A 16316-nucleotide genomic window follows, 5' to 3' on the forward strand; every position below is an offset into this window, starting at 1 on the left:
GATCTCATGGGGCCAAAGTAAACTGATAAATGTGTTTCTCTCACAGCTATCCACATTATCTGTTTATAAACAGCCTTATTTAATTTGAACTGAATTTGCAAACGTGGACCATTCCTAATCTTTCCCATCCCTTAAACATAGGTCAAATTGGTTCATTTTATTCTTGACTCTGATCCTAAGAATGATGTACATTTTCCCTAGGCATGTAAAGGAGAAGAAAAAAAAAATCAGTTGATCAGTGGAACAAAAACTCTCCCCAATGAGTTTCCAATAAAGAGACTAAACATCCAACACCACAAGTGCCAAAATATTTAGTAAAAGTTTGCAAATCTTTCAAAAATGTTACAACGCAGTGAAACTAATGACAAATTAGACACTGAAAACTAACATCTAGTTAAGTCTATGCAGGCATGTAGGAGAACAGGGAATATCTAAAAGCATTAACTATGATTAAACCACTGTATTTATTAGGCTCTTTTATATATATCTCATTTGATCCCATTCAGGAAAGGTTATCCCAGACTTGGAAATTAAGGCCAAAAAAAAAGGATTGTGTGAGCCATAATATCATGCTAGCCCATTATCCATCAAGCCCACCCAAGGGCCATCTGACTCTTTTGGGAAATATAACTTTGACTAATAATGCAATAAAGACCAGATTAAGGATTCTGTAAAGTTGAAGTATGATTTATAGAAAATTGATAAGGCATGATCATTTATTTTTGTTTTCTGATAGAGAAATTTACCTCCAAGCTTACAGTTACTATATAAAAATACCTCCAAGGTTATTTCCCTTTAGAATACTAACCAGTTTTAGATCTTACTTTGCAATCTCATTTCATCAATGCCTTTTCCACTGATTACTTAAATTCCAGTTCTTCACATTTGCTCTTGTATTCTGATTGAGTTAAATCGCACTTAACTCATCATCTATTAACATGAGAATTATGTTTTCAATGATTTAAGAATTTGTGCTTTGACAATCCTCGAACAACCACATGAGGTAGGTAGTATATCCTCATTTTACAGAGGAAGAAACTGAGTCTCAGAGGAAGCACATTACCTGCCCAAGCTTACAGAGGTAAGGAGTGACAGAACTGGAGATTGAACACAAATATGCTTGAATTCCTTTACAGATACTATACTGATGACTCACATATGGACTCAAATTTGGACTGGAACATCTCCAAAAACTCACAGCTGAATATCAAAACCAACTAACTCTGAATGACCTAAACCTGCATATTTAAATAAGTAATTAAAAAGACTGTTTATTAATTTGTTTGGTTTCAAATCTGAACTTTTAAAAACTGGAAATGTTGAAAATATTTGCACATACATTACATGGAATAGTATCATCAAAGTGTGAAATTCCAGTGCTTTGCTGAGTCCATTAATAGCTCTAGATGAGGCAGAGAAAATAACTACTGAAGTTGTTATAAAAGTCATTGAAAAGTATTTAGAATACTTTCCAGAGTCTCTCTTTGACATTTCATGAACATGTCCCTGAGAATTTTTTGAATAAATTTGACCAAATTGTCAGCCTGGTCTACTGTAAAGATGTTCAGTCTACTTTGTCTCTAGTAGAAAAATGTGGAATACCAACATGTTTTTCTGCTTTTCAGGCATGAAGGTGATTTGTTGTCCTGGCTGAACACACAGGTAGGGATCAAGACCGGACAGTGACAAGCTGCTGTAAGTCTGGAAGCACCTTAGTGTACAATGTGTACCTTTTAAATCTTAAAAGTGTATCTTGGGAATGGCTGATCTTACATATAAGCGTTAATCTGTCACAAAGATGCTTTTCAGCTGGGATATATACCTTGTGAATGCACCCTTTTATTCACCTGAAGACCCATTCTCTGTATATGCAGATTTACAAGTGTTTCTCCATAAATAAGATTCTAAAGTACAGATCGATTGGTATCTAGGTTGATAAAAAAAACCCTTGTGCTGGTATTGTGAGGGTTTTGTCCACCAACTCATGAATTGGACAGTGACCTCTGACCTGGTTTTCAGTAGCGCACATCTCTATTGGATGGCACTGGCCACTGTCTGACACAGATTTAGGTTAAGCGAGGCCATCTGCCCCACCCCTAACCCCTGATCTTAAACTCTGGAGCCAGCTAATTTCAGCTCCAGCCGAAGTAAAAAGATAACTGTGTGGTTCAAATTCATCTTGACTCACAGTTTCACTGTTTTATCCTGGCTAAAGCTGCTCACTGTGTCTGTGGTTTTCTTACATAAATTTTCAATCCAGCTAGTGCTATTATACAGTGTCTTTTCCAACCCTGATGTCGGGGGTGGATTTTTAGCTCGCATATTTTTTCCAGATGTGATAAGCTCTCCATAGCCCTCTTGGTGAGCAAAAGCATATCCAGATCTTCTCGAGCTTGATCTCCGAGTCTGAGGCTTTCGCCTACGCAGGGGTCTTGCCTTCTTTTGAGCCTTCTGCCACTGGCGGATCTGGAGACAAAGGAGACCCAGAGTGAGATGAAGCATCCAGATGATATAGACTCCACACAGTGGGCCACTTTGTGAAGTGAAAGCCTTTTCTGTAAAAACAACATCAATGATAACCAAGTACTCAACTTCACTGCAAAATCAAGTTTTTCACCGAAAAGCCAAGCAATTTTCTACCCAAAAGATTACACTGGATACTGGTTAGTTTTTATCTCTACTGAGAGACTATTAAGACCATTAAGAAGTGTTAAGACAAATTTCATTATTGTCCCCATCTAATACATCCACCTTAAGTGAACAGGAACATACTTTTGTACATTTTCTAACGTGCACCAGCCAAATACAGTCAGTATAAAAATTTACAGACCCATATGCCCCAAATAAGTCTTTCCTCTCTCTTTTAAAGGTTCTCAGGATCCAGTAGTCATTAGTAACTGGACTAAGAGAAAATTTAGAAAATGAGAGCCACAAAATTTCAAACTCTTGTGGTAGGTCAAAGTACCATGGGATTTTCAGTGTTTTGATTTCTTTGGGGGGTTTTTGTGGTCTTTTGAAGAGCTCAACATTGTTTGGGTGGGTTTCTAGCATTTCTTTCATTTCCCTATAACGCTGAGGAGGAAGAAAGCCAAGGTTTGGTGCTCAGCACCTTGTTCTTTAGGTCAGCTGATCGATTGCTTGGCTTTTGACTTTCATGTCGGGAGAAAGCCATTAAGCAGAAAATCATGATGTGTCTAAACATAGGAAGAAATGAGCATCATCTTCCTTCAGCTCATCCATCATTTTCTGAGTTGACATCAGAATGAGCTCACAGAGCCAAAGGGAAAGGACAAACATAACAGGGGAATCCACGAATCATTTCAGAAGGAATCTCTTGGTACTTTGGCCCCAGAACATGAAGGATTTCATGATAAGGGAATTTCTACCTCAGTTCTTCTCAGCATCATCAGCCTGGTCACTCACCCCCTCCATATTTCCCCCTTCTCAAGACATAGCTACAAATGCATCTCCTCTTTCTCCTTTTCTCATCTATCTGGGTCCTGACCTAATTTGACATTGTGTTGCTTATACTCCTCCTTCCATAAAATACTGAAATATGTTCTGTCAATCCCTTGACTTAGGTATTTCTAGAATCTGTTCTGTTTTTCTTCTAACTTTATGTTTTCCAATCCAGCTATCATGTTGCTGTTCCCTTTCTTAATCTGTTCAGAAAGTAACCTCTCTCCCATGTTTAACAATCTGCTACTATATTTCTACAGAAATTTAGAGCCCCTTCACCTAATACTTTGCTTGTCTCTCTTTTACTGTACCCTTTACTTTCCCCAAGTCAGTAACTTTCCCTCTAGCTTGCCTTTGCCTTGGAGCAAATGTCCAAAATGCTGCCAGCAAGCTTGTTTTTTAAAAGTCAACTTTTAAAAATATCCAATCTAACTTGTAATTTAAGACTCCCCACCCACATTTAGTGTAGACAGTTATCTTCATTGGCACTCCCAAGGCTAGTATGTTCAGTTGTGGGCAGTTCCAGCTACTGTGATGTGATGCCGTGCACCTGTAGGTGCTGCTGATGGGAAGTTCATTAGCTCTTCTCTGGACTTCTAATCAGGCAGAGGACATGATTCCAAGAGCAAAGAACCAACCTCTCAAGTACCCAGCAGCATTACAACATACCTGATCACTCAGGGTTGGGAATAAATCCACCTTCAAAAATCTGAATGCCACCACAGGCATAACTGAAGCCACTGTCGTTAAGAGAATAACAAGCCAGATGCACTTCTGGGTCAAGGAATGTCGTGCATTTCCTATTATTAAAGAAAAATAAACACTGTGATTATAAATAGAACTGAATTATTGAATTAATTGGTTCTTTGTCTATTCCCATAAGGTCTTTTTTGAAAGGGACTTTTGGACTACCTAGGAGAACCACTGGGTATCTTCCCCAGTATATCATATGCTCAGTGGTGATAAGAGTGCAAGAATGGTAAGATCACCCTTGGGAACTGCTTCACGGCCTGATCACTAGGGGACTGCCAGCCAGAGCCAACCAATCTCTGATCCAGGCTCAGTCCAGCTTCACTCATGAAGCAGAATTCTCCCATCCAGCCTCAAAATCCCTCAACTACAAAGCAGTCATTATTTTTAAAGGCACATTTACCCTTATGGATTCAAACAAAACTACACAATGTATGTTCTGGATTCAGGTACAATCGCAAATACTGGTCTTCTCAACTGGCTATGTCATAAAAGGTGAGCTGTGTCTACTACAGGGTCAACCTTTTAAATTCAGGCAACAGCCCCCAAAAACCTGCCTCAGAGGGACTTACCAATCTCTCTATCTCATACCTTCACTCGGTTATGAAGTACTCAAGGTTCCAAGGAGATCAGAGATGCTCTTGGGTTTGTGAAAAGAGCATTCTCCACACTGGGAAACCACTGATTCAGCCATTCAATATTCTAGTTCAATAGAGTAGTGAAACTCATTTCCAAGCCTGGAGCCAGTTTTCTTATTTTATACTCACACCTCGTATACTGGGATGTTCATTTAAACAAAGCAATAAGGGTCAGTAAGGCAGACAGACAAACTATACGGAAGATGTCAACCCTACTTACGAACTGTTGTTCCTGTTGGTTTTCTAGGCATATGATACCTCCAATTATCCAGGTTCCCACTCCCAATGCTATAGTTAACACAATTTTAATGGGCTTTGGGTGTGATGCTTGGCTCCTTATTGGAATGTCTGCATTTTCTGTCTTAGGAGGATAGACTCTGCCTACCAAAGAGCACTTGATTCCACTTGCCTGGGCAGAAACAAACTTGACTCAGTAAATTAAATGTCTTTTTGAACTCCCTGAAGCTCAGTACCCCCAGGCATGGCTGGAAAAACAAGCATCACTTTAAAACCACACTCCTGCTTGCTTCTGGCTACTAAGGAAAAAAAAATTTTCTTAAACCTCAATGTTGATTTAAGTTTTGAAAAGTCTCATTGGAACCCAGTAATTAATTCCTGGAATGGCATGTGCTTAGACAGTGGTCCCCACACAAACTACTTTCTCCAGTTGAGGCATTCCAGTCTCATTATGCATGTTCGAATGCTGTCTTAGGACTGGAAGTCTTCTGGTTAATGCACTGAACTTTCAGATTTGGCAACCAAAAAGAAAAGAAAAAACTTAAAAGTAGTTTAAATGGCTCTCTTTTTCCTAATGTGTTTATTCTTATTCACAACCATCATGTTTATACATGGTTGGAACCTTTTGATAAATAAAGGATTAACATTACATGTTAAGTAAGAGAGGTACAATTTAAAGATTTCCATGTACACACAGAGGAAGGCAAAACTTGAATACAACACTCTTAAGCATATACATGCATTTAAATGGAATTGCAATTTCAGGTGCCTTTGGAAATGTATAACCCTATAATCGCTCTTATTTTGCTTTCTACATGAATCAGTCTTCTAAGAATTATTTTTCTAGACTGGATTTCCCAACTAGTGGATGCAAATCTGTCTTGCCTAATCGAGCTCAAGTAGCTTGTCACTATGTATCTCTCTTTTCCACAGTTTGCTGGGATGAACTCAGAAACATCACTGTTACCAACTTATTTCACACACACTAGAGATTTCAAAACTTCTTTAAAAGTCTATTAATAGCCCCACTGTGTAAAGCTCAGTGGCCCTTGCTGGGAATCATGTTGAAATGTGGAGTGCAATGATAGTATACTCCAAAGATAGACCAGATGTATACTCTTTGTAGAATCATAGAATCTCAGGGGTTTAAGGGATTTTAGGAAGTCTTTTGCTACCTATCTGCTGTTCGAAGTCCCCAACCAGTAATCAAGCCACATTTGCTTTAATCACCATCTTCATCATCATCAAGGCTAACATTTACTAAAAAAGTATTATGTACCAGGCTACATGCTAAGCATTTCATATGCATTATATCATTTAACCCTCACCAATTTGCTATAAAAGTAGGAACTATTAACATCCCCAAGTTTAGAACTGAAGACATTAAGGCATGAAAAGGAAAAGAAACTTGCCTAAGGTCACACAGCTTATAAGTGGCAGAGATGACACTTGAACACTGGCTGTCTAACTACAGAGACTATTCTTGGTGCCACTCATGGACTATGTCCGGCAATTTTTAAAAGGCTCTAAATTATACATTTCTTTTCTAAATGCAAATAAGTTCCACAGGTAAACTTAGGCAGAAATGTCAGTGATAATGTGGCATAAAAGGGAAAGCCTGGCATTTCTTTCTCTTCCCTCTATCATACATGAACTTCACAGGTTTTCAGGTATCCCTGATCTATATGTGCTATGCCTGTTATTTGGAAAGGGACAGTCTACTGCATCTGGGCTGTTAGGAACCTGTAAGCAGCTATCTCAGTGATTCTGCATCTAGTAGGGACAGCAAAACCTAATCTTTTGGAGCTCACTTCAAGCCTGTAAGCCCTCAGATGTCTGGCTCAATCAATTCCTAGAGACAGAATTATTGGTCATCCCTAATCCCACCAAAGAAAATAAATTACAAAGACAAATAAATGACAACTTGACACTAGGCCCCAGCAAATAGCGGGACTCACTTACCAACAAACGGAAACTGCCTTGGGAAGATGCCAAAGAGGCCATTACTGTGCATGGTAAATAAAATGGAGAAATAAGTGGCAATGCTGCCCCAGACGAAGACATGATTAATGATAGTCCAGTAACTGGTATCCAAGGCTATCTGTAAATAAAGTCAAACACAAAGGGGAGATTGTTGAGGATTAAAAGAGCATCATTTTACTGAGTAATGTTTCCTCAGAACTGTTCTGTGAGAAGACAGTGGCACATGTCTAGTTTCCAGCCAACCATAGGCCTTACCACTTTCTGCACAACACAGGGGACTAATGTGACATTCCCTGGTAGACAACTGACTTTAGGACTTATATCTGCAAGCCATTATATCTAGCAACGTTGAATCAAAAATCAGGAAATAAAATGTTAAACTTCTTTTAAGTGAGAAATAAGAAAGCAGGATGGTTTCTAATTTCAAAGCTACTTTCCAAATTGCCCTCAAAATTTTTCTATTGGAAAACTATTTTTCATAGTGAGCAAGTGCAACATTTTAAAATCTGTACATAGGGCTTCCCTGGTGGCACAGTGGTTAAGAATCCACCTGCCAATGCAGGGGACACGGGTTCGAGCCCTGGGCTGGGAAGATCCCATATGCCGTGGAGCAACTAAGCCTGTGCACCACAACTACCGAGCCTGCGCTCTAGAGCCGGTGAGCCACAACTACTGAGCCCATGAGCCACAACTACTGAAGCCCGTGCACCTAGAGCCCGTGCTTCGCAACAAGAGAAGCCACCACAATGAGAAGCCCGTGCACTGCAAGGAAGAGTAGCCCCCTCTCACTGCAACTAGAGAAAGCCCACGCGCAGCAATGAAGACCCAATGCAGCCCTCAAAATAAATAAATAAATAAATTTAAAAAAACTAAAAAAAAAATTTGTACATAGATTTTCATATGACCATTTTGATACAGGTATAATCTGTTTACATCAATATTCTAATTCATTTTGGTTATCATTTCTCTTAAGTTATTCAAATAATAGCAAAGAAAAATCCTTAATCCACTTAAGGCATAAAATTCAGAACCCGGGGTTCATGGTGATCTGGAAACATGCTCACAAGCCCTTCTCCCTTCCAATAACTTATTATGGCAGTAGAGCTGCAAAACAGTAACCTGTTATGGGGAAACCAAGAGAGCCACTGGTGAATATGAACACTTGAGTTCTCAGAGAAAAAAAAGTAGGTTCTAGCATCCTTATTTGCATATCAGAGGCACCAAATGGTCCAAGTGAAGGTTTGCATTTCTAGCACAGTCTGATGCAAGGCCACAGATTTATTGCCTGCCTGAGGGGGCTCTACCTACATAGTAAACAGATTCCGCTCTGCACATGGAGACATACTTCCCCTTCCCACATGACGTTTACTGTCCTTTAAAATGATGCCCCATATAAAGAATGCTAAGACCAATCACAAGCACTGAAATTGAAACTGTGATTAAAAATCATCCAACAAACAAAAGCCCAGGACCAGATGGCTTCACAGGGGAATTCTATCAAACATTTACAGAAGAGCTAACACCGATTCTTCTCAAACTCTTCCAAAATATAGCAGAGGGAGGAACACTCCCAAACTCATTCTATGAGGCCACCATCACCTTGATACCAAAACCAGACAAGGATGTCACAAAGAAAGAAAACTACAGGCCAATATCACTGATGAACATAGACGCAAAAATCCTCAACAAAATACTAGCACACAGAATCCAACAGCACATTAAAAGGATCATACACCATGATCAAGTGGGGTTTATTCCAGGAATGCAAGGATTCTTCAATATACACAAATAAATCAACATGATACACCATATTAACAAACTGAAGGAGAAAAACCATATGATCATCTCAATAGATGCAGAGAAAGCTTTCGACAAAATTCAACACCCATTTATGATAAAAACCCTGCAGAAAGTAGGCATAGAGGGAACTTACCTCAACATAATAAAGGCCATATATGACAAACCCACAGCCAACATTGTCCTCAAGGGTGAAAAACTGAAACCATTTCCACTAAGATCAGGAACAAGACAAAGTTGCCCACTCTCACCACTATTATTCAACATAGTTTTGGAAGTTTTAGCCACAGCAATCAGAGAAAAAAGGAAATAAAAGGAATCCAAATCGGAAAAGAAGTAAAGCTGTCTCTGTTTGCAGACGACATGATACCATACATAGAGAATCCTAAAGATGCTACCAGAAAACTACTAGAGCTAATCAATGAATTTGGTAAAGTAGCAGGATACAAAATTAATGCACAGAAATCTCTGGCATTCCTATAAACTAATGATGAAAAATCTGAAAGTGAAATCAAGAAAACACTCCCATTTACCACTGCAACAAAAAGAATAAAATATCTAGGAATAAACCTACCTAAGGAGACAAAAGACCTGTATGCAGAAAAGTATAAGATGCTGATGAAAGAAATTAAGGATGATACAAATAGATGGAGAGATATACCATGTTCTTGGATTGGAAGAATCAACATTATGAAAATGAGTATACTACCCAAAGCAATCTACAGATTCAATGCAATCCCTATCAGACTACCACTGGCATTTTTCACAGAACGAAAACAAAAAATTTCACAATTTGTATGGAAACACAAAAGACCCCGAATAGCCAAAGCAATCTTGAGAACAAAAAACGGAGCTGGAGGAATCAGGCTCCCTGACTTCGGACTATACTACAAAGCTACAGTAATCAAGACAGTATGGTACTGGCACAAAAACAGAAAGACAGTTCAATGGAACAGGATAGAAAGCCCAGAGATAAACCCACGCACATATGGTCACCTTATCTTTGATAAAGGAGGCAGGAATGTACAGTGGAGAAAGGACAGCCTCTTCAATAAGTGGTGCTGGGAAAACTGGACAGGTACATGTAAAAGTATGAGATTAGATCACTCCCTAACACCATACACAAAAATAAACTCAAAATGGATTAAAGACCTAAATGTAAGGCCAGACACTATCAAACTCTTAGAGGAAAACATAGGCAGAACACTCTATGACATAAATCACAGCAAGATCCTTTTTGACCCACCTCCTAGAGAAATGGAAATAGAAACAAAAATAAACAAATGGGACCTAATAAAACTTCAAAGCTTTGGACAGAAAGGAAACCATAAACAAGACCAAAAGACAACCCTCAGAACGGGAGAAAATACTTGCAAATGAAGCAACTGACAAAGGATTAATCTCCAAAATTTATAAGCAGCTCATGCAGCTCAATTACAAAAAAACAAACAACCCAATCCAAAAATGGGCAGAAGACCTAAATAGACATTTCTCCAAAGAAGATATACAGACTGCCAACAAACACATGAAAGAATGCTCAACATCATTAATCATTAGAGAAATGCAAATCAAAACTACAATGAGATATCATCTCACACCAGTCACAATGGCCATCATCAAAAAATCTAGAAACAATAAATGCTGGTGAGGGTGTGGAGGAAAGCGAACACTCTTGCACTGCTGGTGGGAATGTGAATTGGTTACAGCCACTATGGAGAACAGTATGGAGGTTCCTTAAAAAACTACAAATAGAACTACCATATGACCCAGCAATCCCACTACTGGGCATATACCCTGAGAAAACCATAATTCAAAAAGAGTCATGTACCACAATGTTCACTGCAGCTCTATTTACAATAGCCCAGAGATGGAAACAACCTAAGTGTCCATCATCGGATGAATGGATAAAGAAGATGTTGCACATATATACAATGGAATATTACTCAGCCATGAAAAGAAACGAAATTGAGCTATTTGTAATGAGGTGGATAGACCTAGAGTGTGTCATACAGAGTGAAGTAAGTCAGAAAGAGAAAGACAAATACTGTATGCTAACACATATATATGGAATTTAAGAAAAAAGAAATGTCATGAAGAACCTAGGAGTAAGACAGGAATAAAGACACAGACCTACTAGAGAATGGATGAGGATATGGGGAGGGGGAAGGGTGAGCCGTGACAAAGCGAGAGAGAGGCATGGACATATATACATTAACAAACATAAGGTAGATAGCTAGTGGGAAGCAGCCGCATAGCACAGGGAGATTAGCTCGGTGCTTTGTGACCACCTGGAGGGGTGGGATAGGGAGGGTGGGAGGGAAGAGACGCAAGAGGGAAGAGATATGGGAACATATGTATATGTATAACTGATTCACTTTGTTAAAAAGCAGAAACAAACAAACAAACAAAAAAGAATGCTGGCAGCCATGATGAAACTGCAGGGGTGCTAAAGGGACAGCCTTTACTTTCCTCAAGAGGCCTGAGAACAGAGAGCCCTGCTTTCCATGCCTCAGCAAAGAGATGCTGGCTTTCCAGTTCATTTGTTGAGAGATCAGCCCAAAATCTGCAGCTGTACCTTTTACCACCTGTCAGTTCATCAGCATTAAGAGACACCAGTAGCCTGACCTGTGTGGGTATGAGTAGGCAAAGAAAAATCACAACCAATTTAAGAGGATGCAATTGAAAAAAAACAAGAACAGGTGGCTCCTGTTGAGGCAGAACTAATGGGAAAGACAGACAAGCACTATAACAACAAAAAAAAATGTAATAAGAACTCTTAAGGAGATGCAATTAGATCATAGAAAAAAATTCTGGAAGAAATAAAAGCATTATTTCTGAATTTAAAAATTCAGTAGAGAAACCAAACAATAATAGTCACTGATGAGAACTGAATTAATATTCTGGGAAAAACAACTGGAAACAATATTTCATAACTGGGCAAAAACTTGAAGAAATGGGAACCAGGTGCAAAAAGATATGAGACATGGGTGGCAAATCCATAGATGTCAGACCCATGGGCCCAATATAAGAAATAATGGCATCGTAAAAAGAGGAAAAGGAAGAAAGAGAGAAGTAGCAATCAAAGAAATGACAGAGAAAACTGCTCTGGGATAACAAACAGCAAAGATTTTCAGATTGGGAGGGTACTGTAAATTCTAGGAAAATCAATGAAAGAAGTTATGTTCTGGTGACATTTGTGAAGTCGAAGGATAAAGAACATAAGCTTCTAGACACAGAAGATATTATTTACAAAGGAAAGAGAATCAACTTAATATCAAACTGCTACACTGAAATGGATGTAGTGGAAAATCATTTACAAAGTTCCTAAAGAAAAATGCTCTGATTTAAGAATCTTATGCCCATCCAATATATCATTTAGTAAAGATAAAGAAAGATTTGAACTCAAAAGTATAACATCTATGTACCCCTTCTGCAGAAATTACTCAAGCTTAGACAGAGAGGAAACGATGTTAATGTTGCTCTCAAAATGAGCTTATTCACAAAATTCCTGAAACTTATTCTGTGTATTAAGGACAGCAGTGTCTGATTGAAGCCATGATTTCACGATGGATGCCTTAGCTGTGTCAGAGGCTTCCAAGTCACTCCATTATCTCCTCCTCTGCTACAGAATTCAACACAGGGGAACTAGGCATGGAGAGTTCACAAAGCACCCATATGCTTTATTTAGTTGTGAAACAGACAAACAGAACTCCTCTTTGAGTGGAGAAATATGGTTCTGATTTTGGATGCTACCTGTCTGACTGAATTTTGGACTTCCAAGATGTCAAGTGTTAGATGGCTTTGGTTTGAACTTAATGATACTCACTTAGATGGACCAAGGCATGGCAGAGATGCCATTTAAGAGCAGTATATTTACATCTGATTCATTCAATCTATTAAATATTTATTGAGTCATGAAAAGAAAGTCTGGGGTTTAACAAGATCTTTCATTGGATGTAAGAGGCTAAGATTTGTAAAAGACATTGTTTATAGGATAGAAAAAGGACTCACCACAGGCAATTCAAACTCTATAAAAAATAAGCCCTTGACTTATACTTTCCCCTTCAAAAAAACACCCCCCAAAAAAAACCACACACAAAAAAAGACAAAAAACAGAGGTCACATGGCTTAATGTATCCACTCAGAGGTACAGACTTTAATGGATTGGAAAGCTTTTGTAAATTCTAACTCAATACCTAATGGTATTGTCCACCATTTGCATAAAAGAGGAAACAGAAACAAACTCAAGATGCCTGATGAAGATCAATGGATCATCAGGAATCATTCTTACCAGATGGGAATGTAAATTGGTGCAGCCACTATGAAAAACATTATGGAGGTTCCTCAAAAAATTAAAACTAGAGTTGTCATTATAATCCAGCAATCCCACTCCTGGGCATGTATCTGGACAAAACTGTAATTTGAAAACATACATGTACCCCAGTGTTCATAGCAGCACTGTTTACAATAGCCAGGTCATGGAAGCAAGTGTCCATCAACACCAAGTATCCACTGACAGATGAATGAATAAAGATGAATGTGTGTGTGTGTGTGTGTGTGTGTGTGTGTGTATACACCCCCACAGTGAAATACTACTCTGTCATTAAAAAGAATGAAATAATGCCATTTGTAGCAACATGGATGGACCTAGAGATGATCATACTAAGTGAAGTAAGTCAGAAAGAGAAAGACAAATACCATATGCTATCACTATATGTCAAATCTAAAATATGACACAAATAAACTTGTTTACAAAACCGACTCACAGACATAGAGATCAGACCTGTGGTTGCCAAGGAGAAGGGGGGGTTGGGAGAGGGATGGATTAGGAGTTTGGGATTAGCAGATGCAAACGACAGTAAGTCCCCTACATACGAACCTTCAAGTTGCGAACTTTCAAAGATGCAAACGTGCGTTCACAAGTCCAGTCACATAAGTTAGTTCATGTGTCTGGCGTACATTGTCACGTGTGTGCATCCTCTACAAGTGGTTGTGCTTTTGTGTACTTTACTGTATAGTACTGTATAGAGTACAGTAGTACAGTATCTTTATTTCAAGCTAGATCTGCAAGAGGACGACTTCATTGAACTCCTTGCTGTGCAACACGAGGAGCTGACTAATGAAGACCTGATGGAATTGGAGGCCCAGAGAAAGGATGAAGAGAGACAAGAGGGAGAAGAAGTAACTGAAGAACCGAAGAGATTCACAATGCAGGAAATGGCAAGGGGTTGTTTATTTGAGGAGGCACTGTTAGTTTTTGAGGCACAGGACCTGAATGTAGAATGGTACGTGAAGGTTGCAGCGGTCATTCAGAATGCAATCCAGTGCTACCATGTCATCTATGACTAGAAAAGAAGAGCTACTACCCAGACATCACTGGATCGTTTTTTCAAGAGGGTAGATAGATTGAATCCAGCAAGCAACCAGAACCTATGCCATCAACGTCAGGCATGAGTGAAATAGCAGCTTGTCCTCCGTCTCCTATTGCTGACGATCCTTCAGCTCTACCATCTCCCACCTTCTCTCCCTCCTCGAGTAACTCTCCTTGCCTGTTCACTCGATGCCAGCCCCTGTATGCCAGCTGTTGTACTGTACTACTGTACTTTTCAAGGTACCGTATTATAAGATTAAAAATGTTTTCCTTATTTTTGTGTTTGTTTTTTATGTATTATTTGTGTGAACAGTATTATAAACCTAATACAGTACAGTACTATATAGCCGATTGTGTTAGTTGGGTATCTAGGCTAACTTTGTTGGACTTAGGAAAAAATTGGACTTACGAACCGAACGCACTCTCGGAACAGAACTCATTTGTATGTAGGGGACTTACTGTATTATACACAGAATGAATAAAGAACAAGGTCCTACTATATAGCACAGGAAACTACATTCAATATCCTGTGATAAACCATAATGGAAAAGAATATGATATGTATGTGTATAACTGATTCACTTTGTTATAAAGCAGAAACTAACACATCATTGTAAGGCAATTATACTCCAATAAAGATGTTTAAAAAAAAGTATGAAAAAGAATATATTTATGTATAACAGAATCACTTTGCTGTATACCAGAAACACAACATTGTAAATCAACTATGCTTCAATAAAATGAATTTTTAAAAAATCATTCCTACCAGGAAAACTTCTATGAATTTGAGATGCAGATGTGCCATATACATAGCATTGAACCTCTTGATAATTCCACAGAAATGTACTGCCAAGTAAACGTTATATCTCACTTTGAAACCTGGAAGTTACTAAGTCTTATAGAAGTCATGGGAAAGTTTCTGTTATCATTGGAAAAATTTTCTTCCAAGAAGACAGCACAAGGAGGAAGCAGTAGTATAATCATTTCTCTTCACATACAACGCGCAGTCCCAAGAAGTGATTGATTCATTGTGAGGTTTCCACTAACATGGAGGTTATAGACATCCAATGCTAATCTCCTACATCTGGAAATTTATGTTAAAGCTTCCTGTTTTAATCTCAAAATGTGTAGTTAAAAAGAAAACCCCAGTATTCCTTTAAAATTACTGTCAACAAATGAAACAGAATTTTAAAAGGTGTAAAGACATCAAGTTAAGATATTTTCACCAGTAGGTTACCTGCACACTGACCACAATGACCAAAGACGTGGCCATGGTCACTGCAAAAGACTGGTAGTCTGCAATGTGCTGTCCATCTTCTCCAGCCACGTTGTAAAAGGCCCCATATGGGATGAAGAAAAGGACTAACGAGGTGTAGATTCCATGTGCCACGCAGATGAAAAATTTATGCTTGTTAAAAAGTAGATTCAGCTGTCCAGGTTTGTAGAGCTGGGGACAATCCATGCTATTCTGGTCATTAACATCCTGTCAACAGAGAGTTACTTCAGTGGAAGAGGTTTGAGAATTTAGAGCTACCCTGACTTTCCTATCTCCAGAAATAGCACATGCATATCTAAGCATGCCCTAATACACACTACTCACTATTTTGTTTTCATTCCCACAGTAACCCAAAGGATAATAAAATGATCCCTATTTTATATAGGGAACTTGAATCTCCAAGAGATTCATGAGAGGCCACACAGCTCTTATGGCAGAACCAGAACTTGACTGCACGCAGATATTTGGCTTCAAACTGAAGTTTCTTTCCTGTACTCTCCTGCAACTGCATGCATGCTCCCAGAATTCTAGTACATCCTGTGCAGCCAGTGGGCCCCAGGGGTTAATTGCCAACGCAGTGAGTGGTAGTGACCAGGGGATGTCAGCAGAGAGCTGCAGAGTCAGAACTGGCCAACCAGAGTTCCCAACTTTGGGGGAAGCGTGAGCAGGAGGAAGGGAACTGGGAAAGGGGGAACTGAATGTGGGACTCCAGGTGGAAGGGAGCTGAGCCTGAAGAGGTGAGTGTTCTACCCAGGGAGGATTCCACGGGCAGTTACCAGGTGTTCAGGACAAAGAATTTAGACGG

The 16316-nt window shown here is 39.0% G+C and overlaps 1 protein-coding gene across 10 annotated transcripts in view; it reads right to left on the reverse strand.

Moving 5' to 3' along the window:
* Window positions 1-286: 286 nt before the first annotated feature.
* ATP8B4 (ATPase phospholipid transporting 8B4 (putative)) overlaps window positions 287-16316 on the reverse strand; it is a 265509-nt gene continuing 249479 nt past the window's right edge. For 9 of the 10 annotated variants that reach the window (XM_073800972.1, XM_073800975.1, XM_073800970.1 and 6 more), the window contains 4 exons: window positions 15473-15718; window positions 7047-7185; window positions 4129-4259; window positions 287-2555 (listed from right to left, as the gene is read on the reverse strand). In XM_073800972.1, coding sequence (XP_073657073.1) covers window positions 2220-2555; window positions 4129-4259; window positions 7047-7185; window positions 15473-15718 — 852 coding nt within the window. In that variant the 3' untranslated portion in view covers window positions 287-2219. The remainder of the gene's footprint in view (window positions 2556-4128; window positions 4260-7046; window positions 7186-15472; window positions 15719-16316) is intronic. The other variant, XM_073800971.1, reaches the window with a different exon arrangement.

Source organism: Tursiops truncatus, chromosome 2 (genome assembly GCF_011762595.2).
Source record: "Tursiops truncatus isolate mTurTru1 chromosome 2, mTurTru1.mat.Y, whole genome shotgun sequence".
Lineage (NCBI taxonomy): Eukaryota > Metazoa > Chordata > Mammalia > Artiodactyla > Delphinidae > Tursiops > Tursiops truncatus.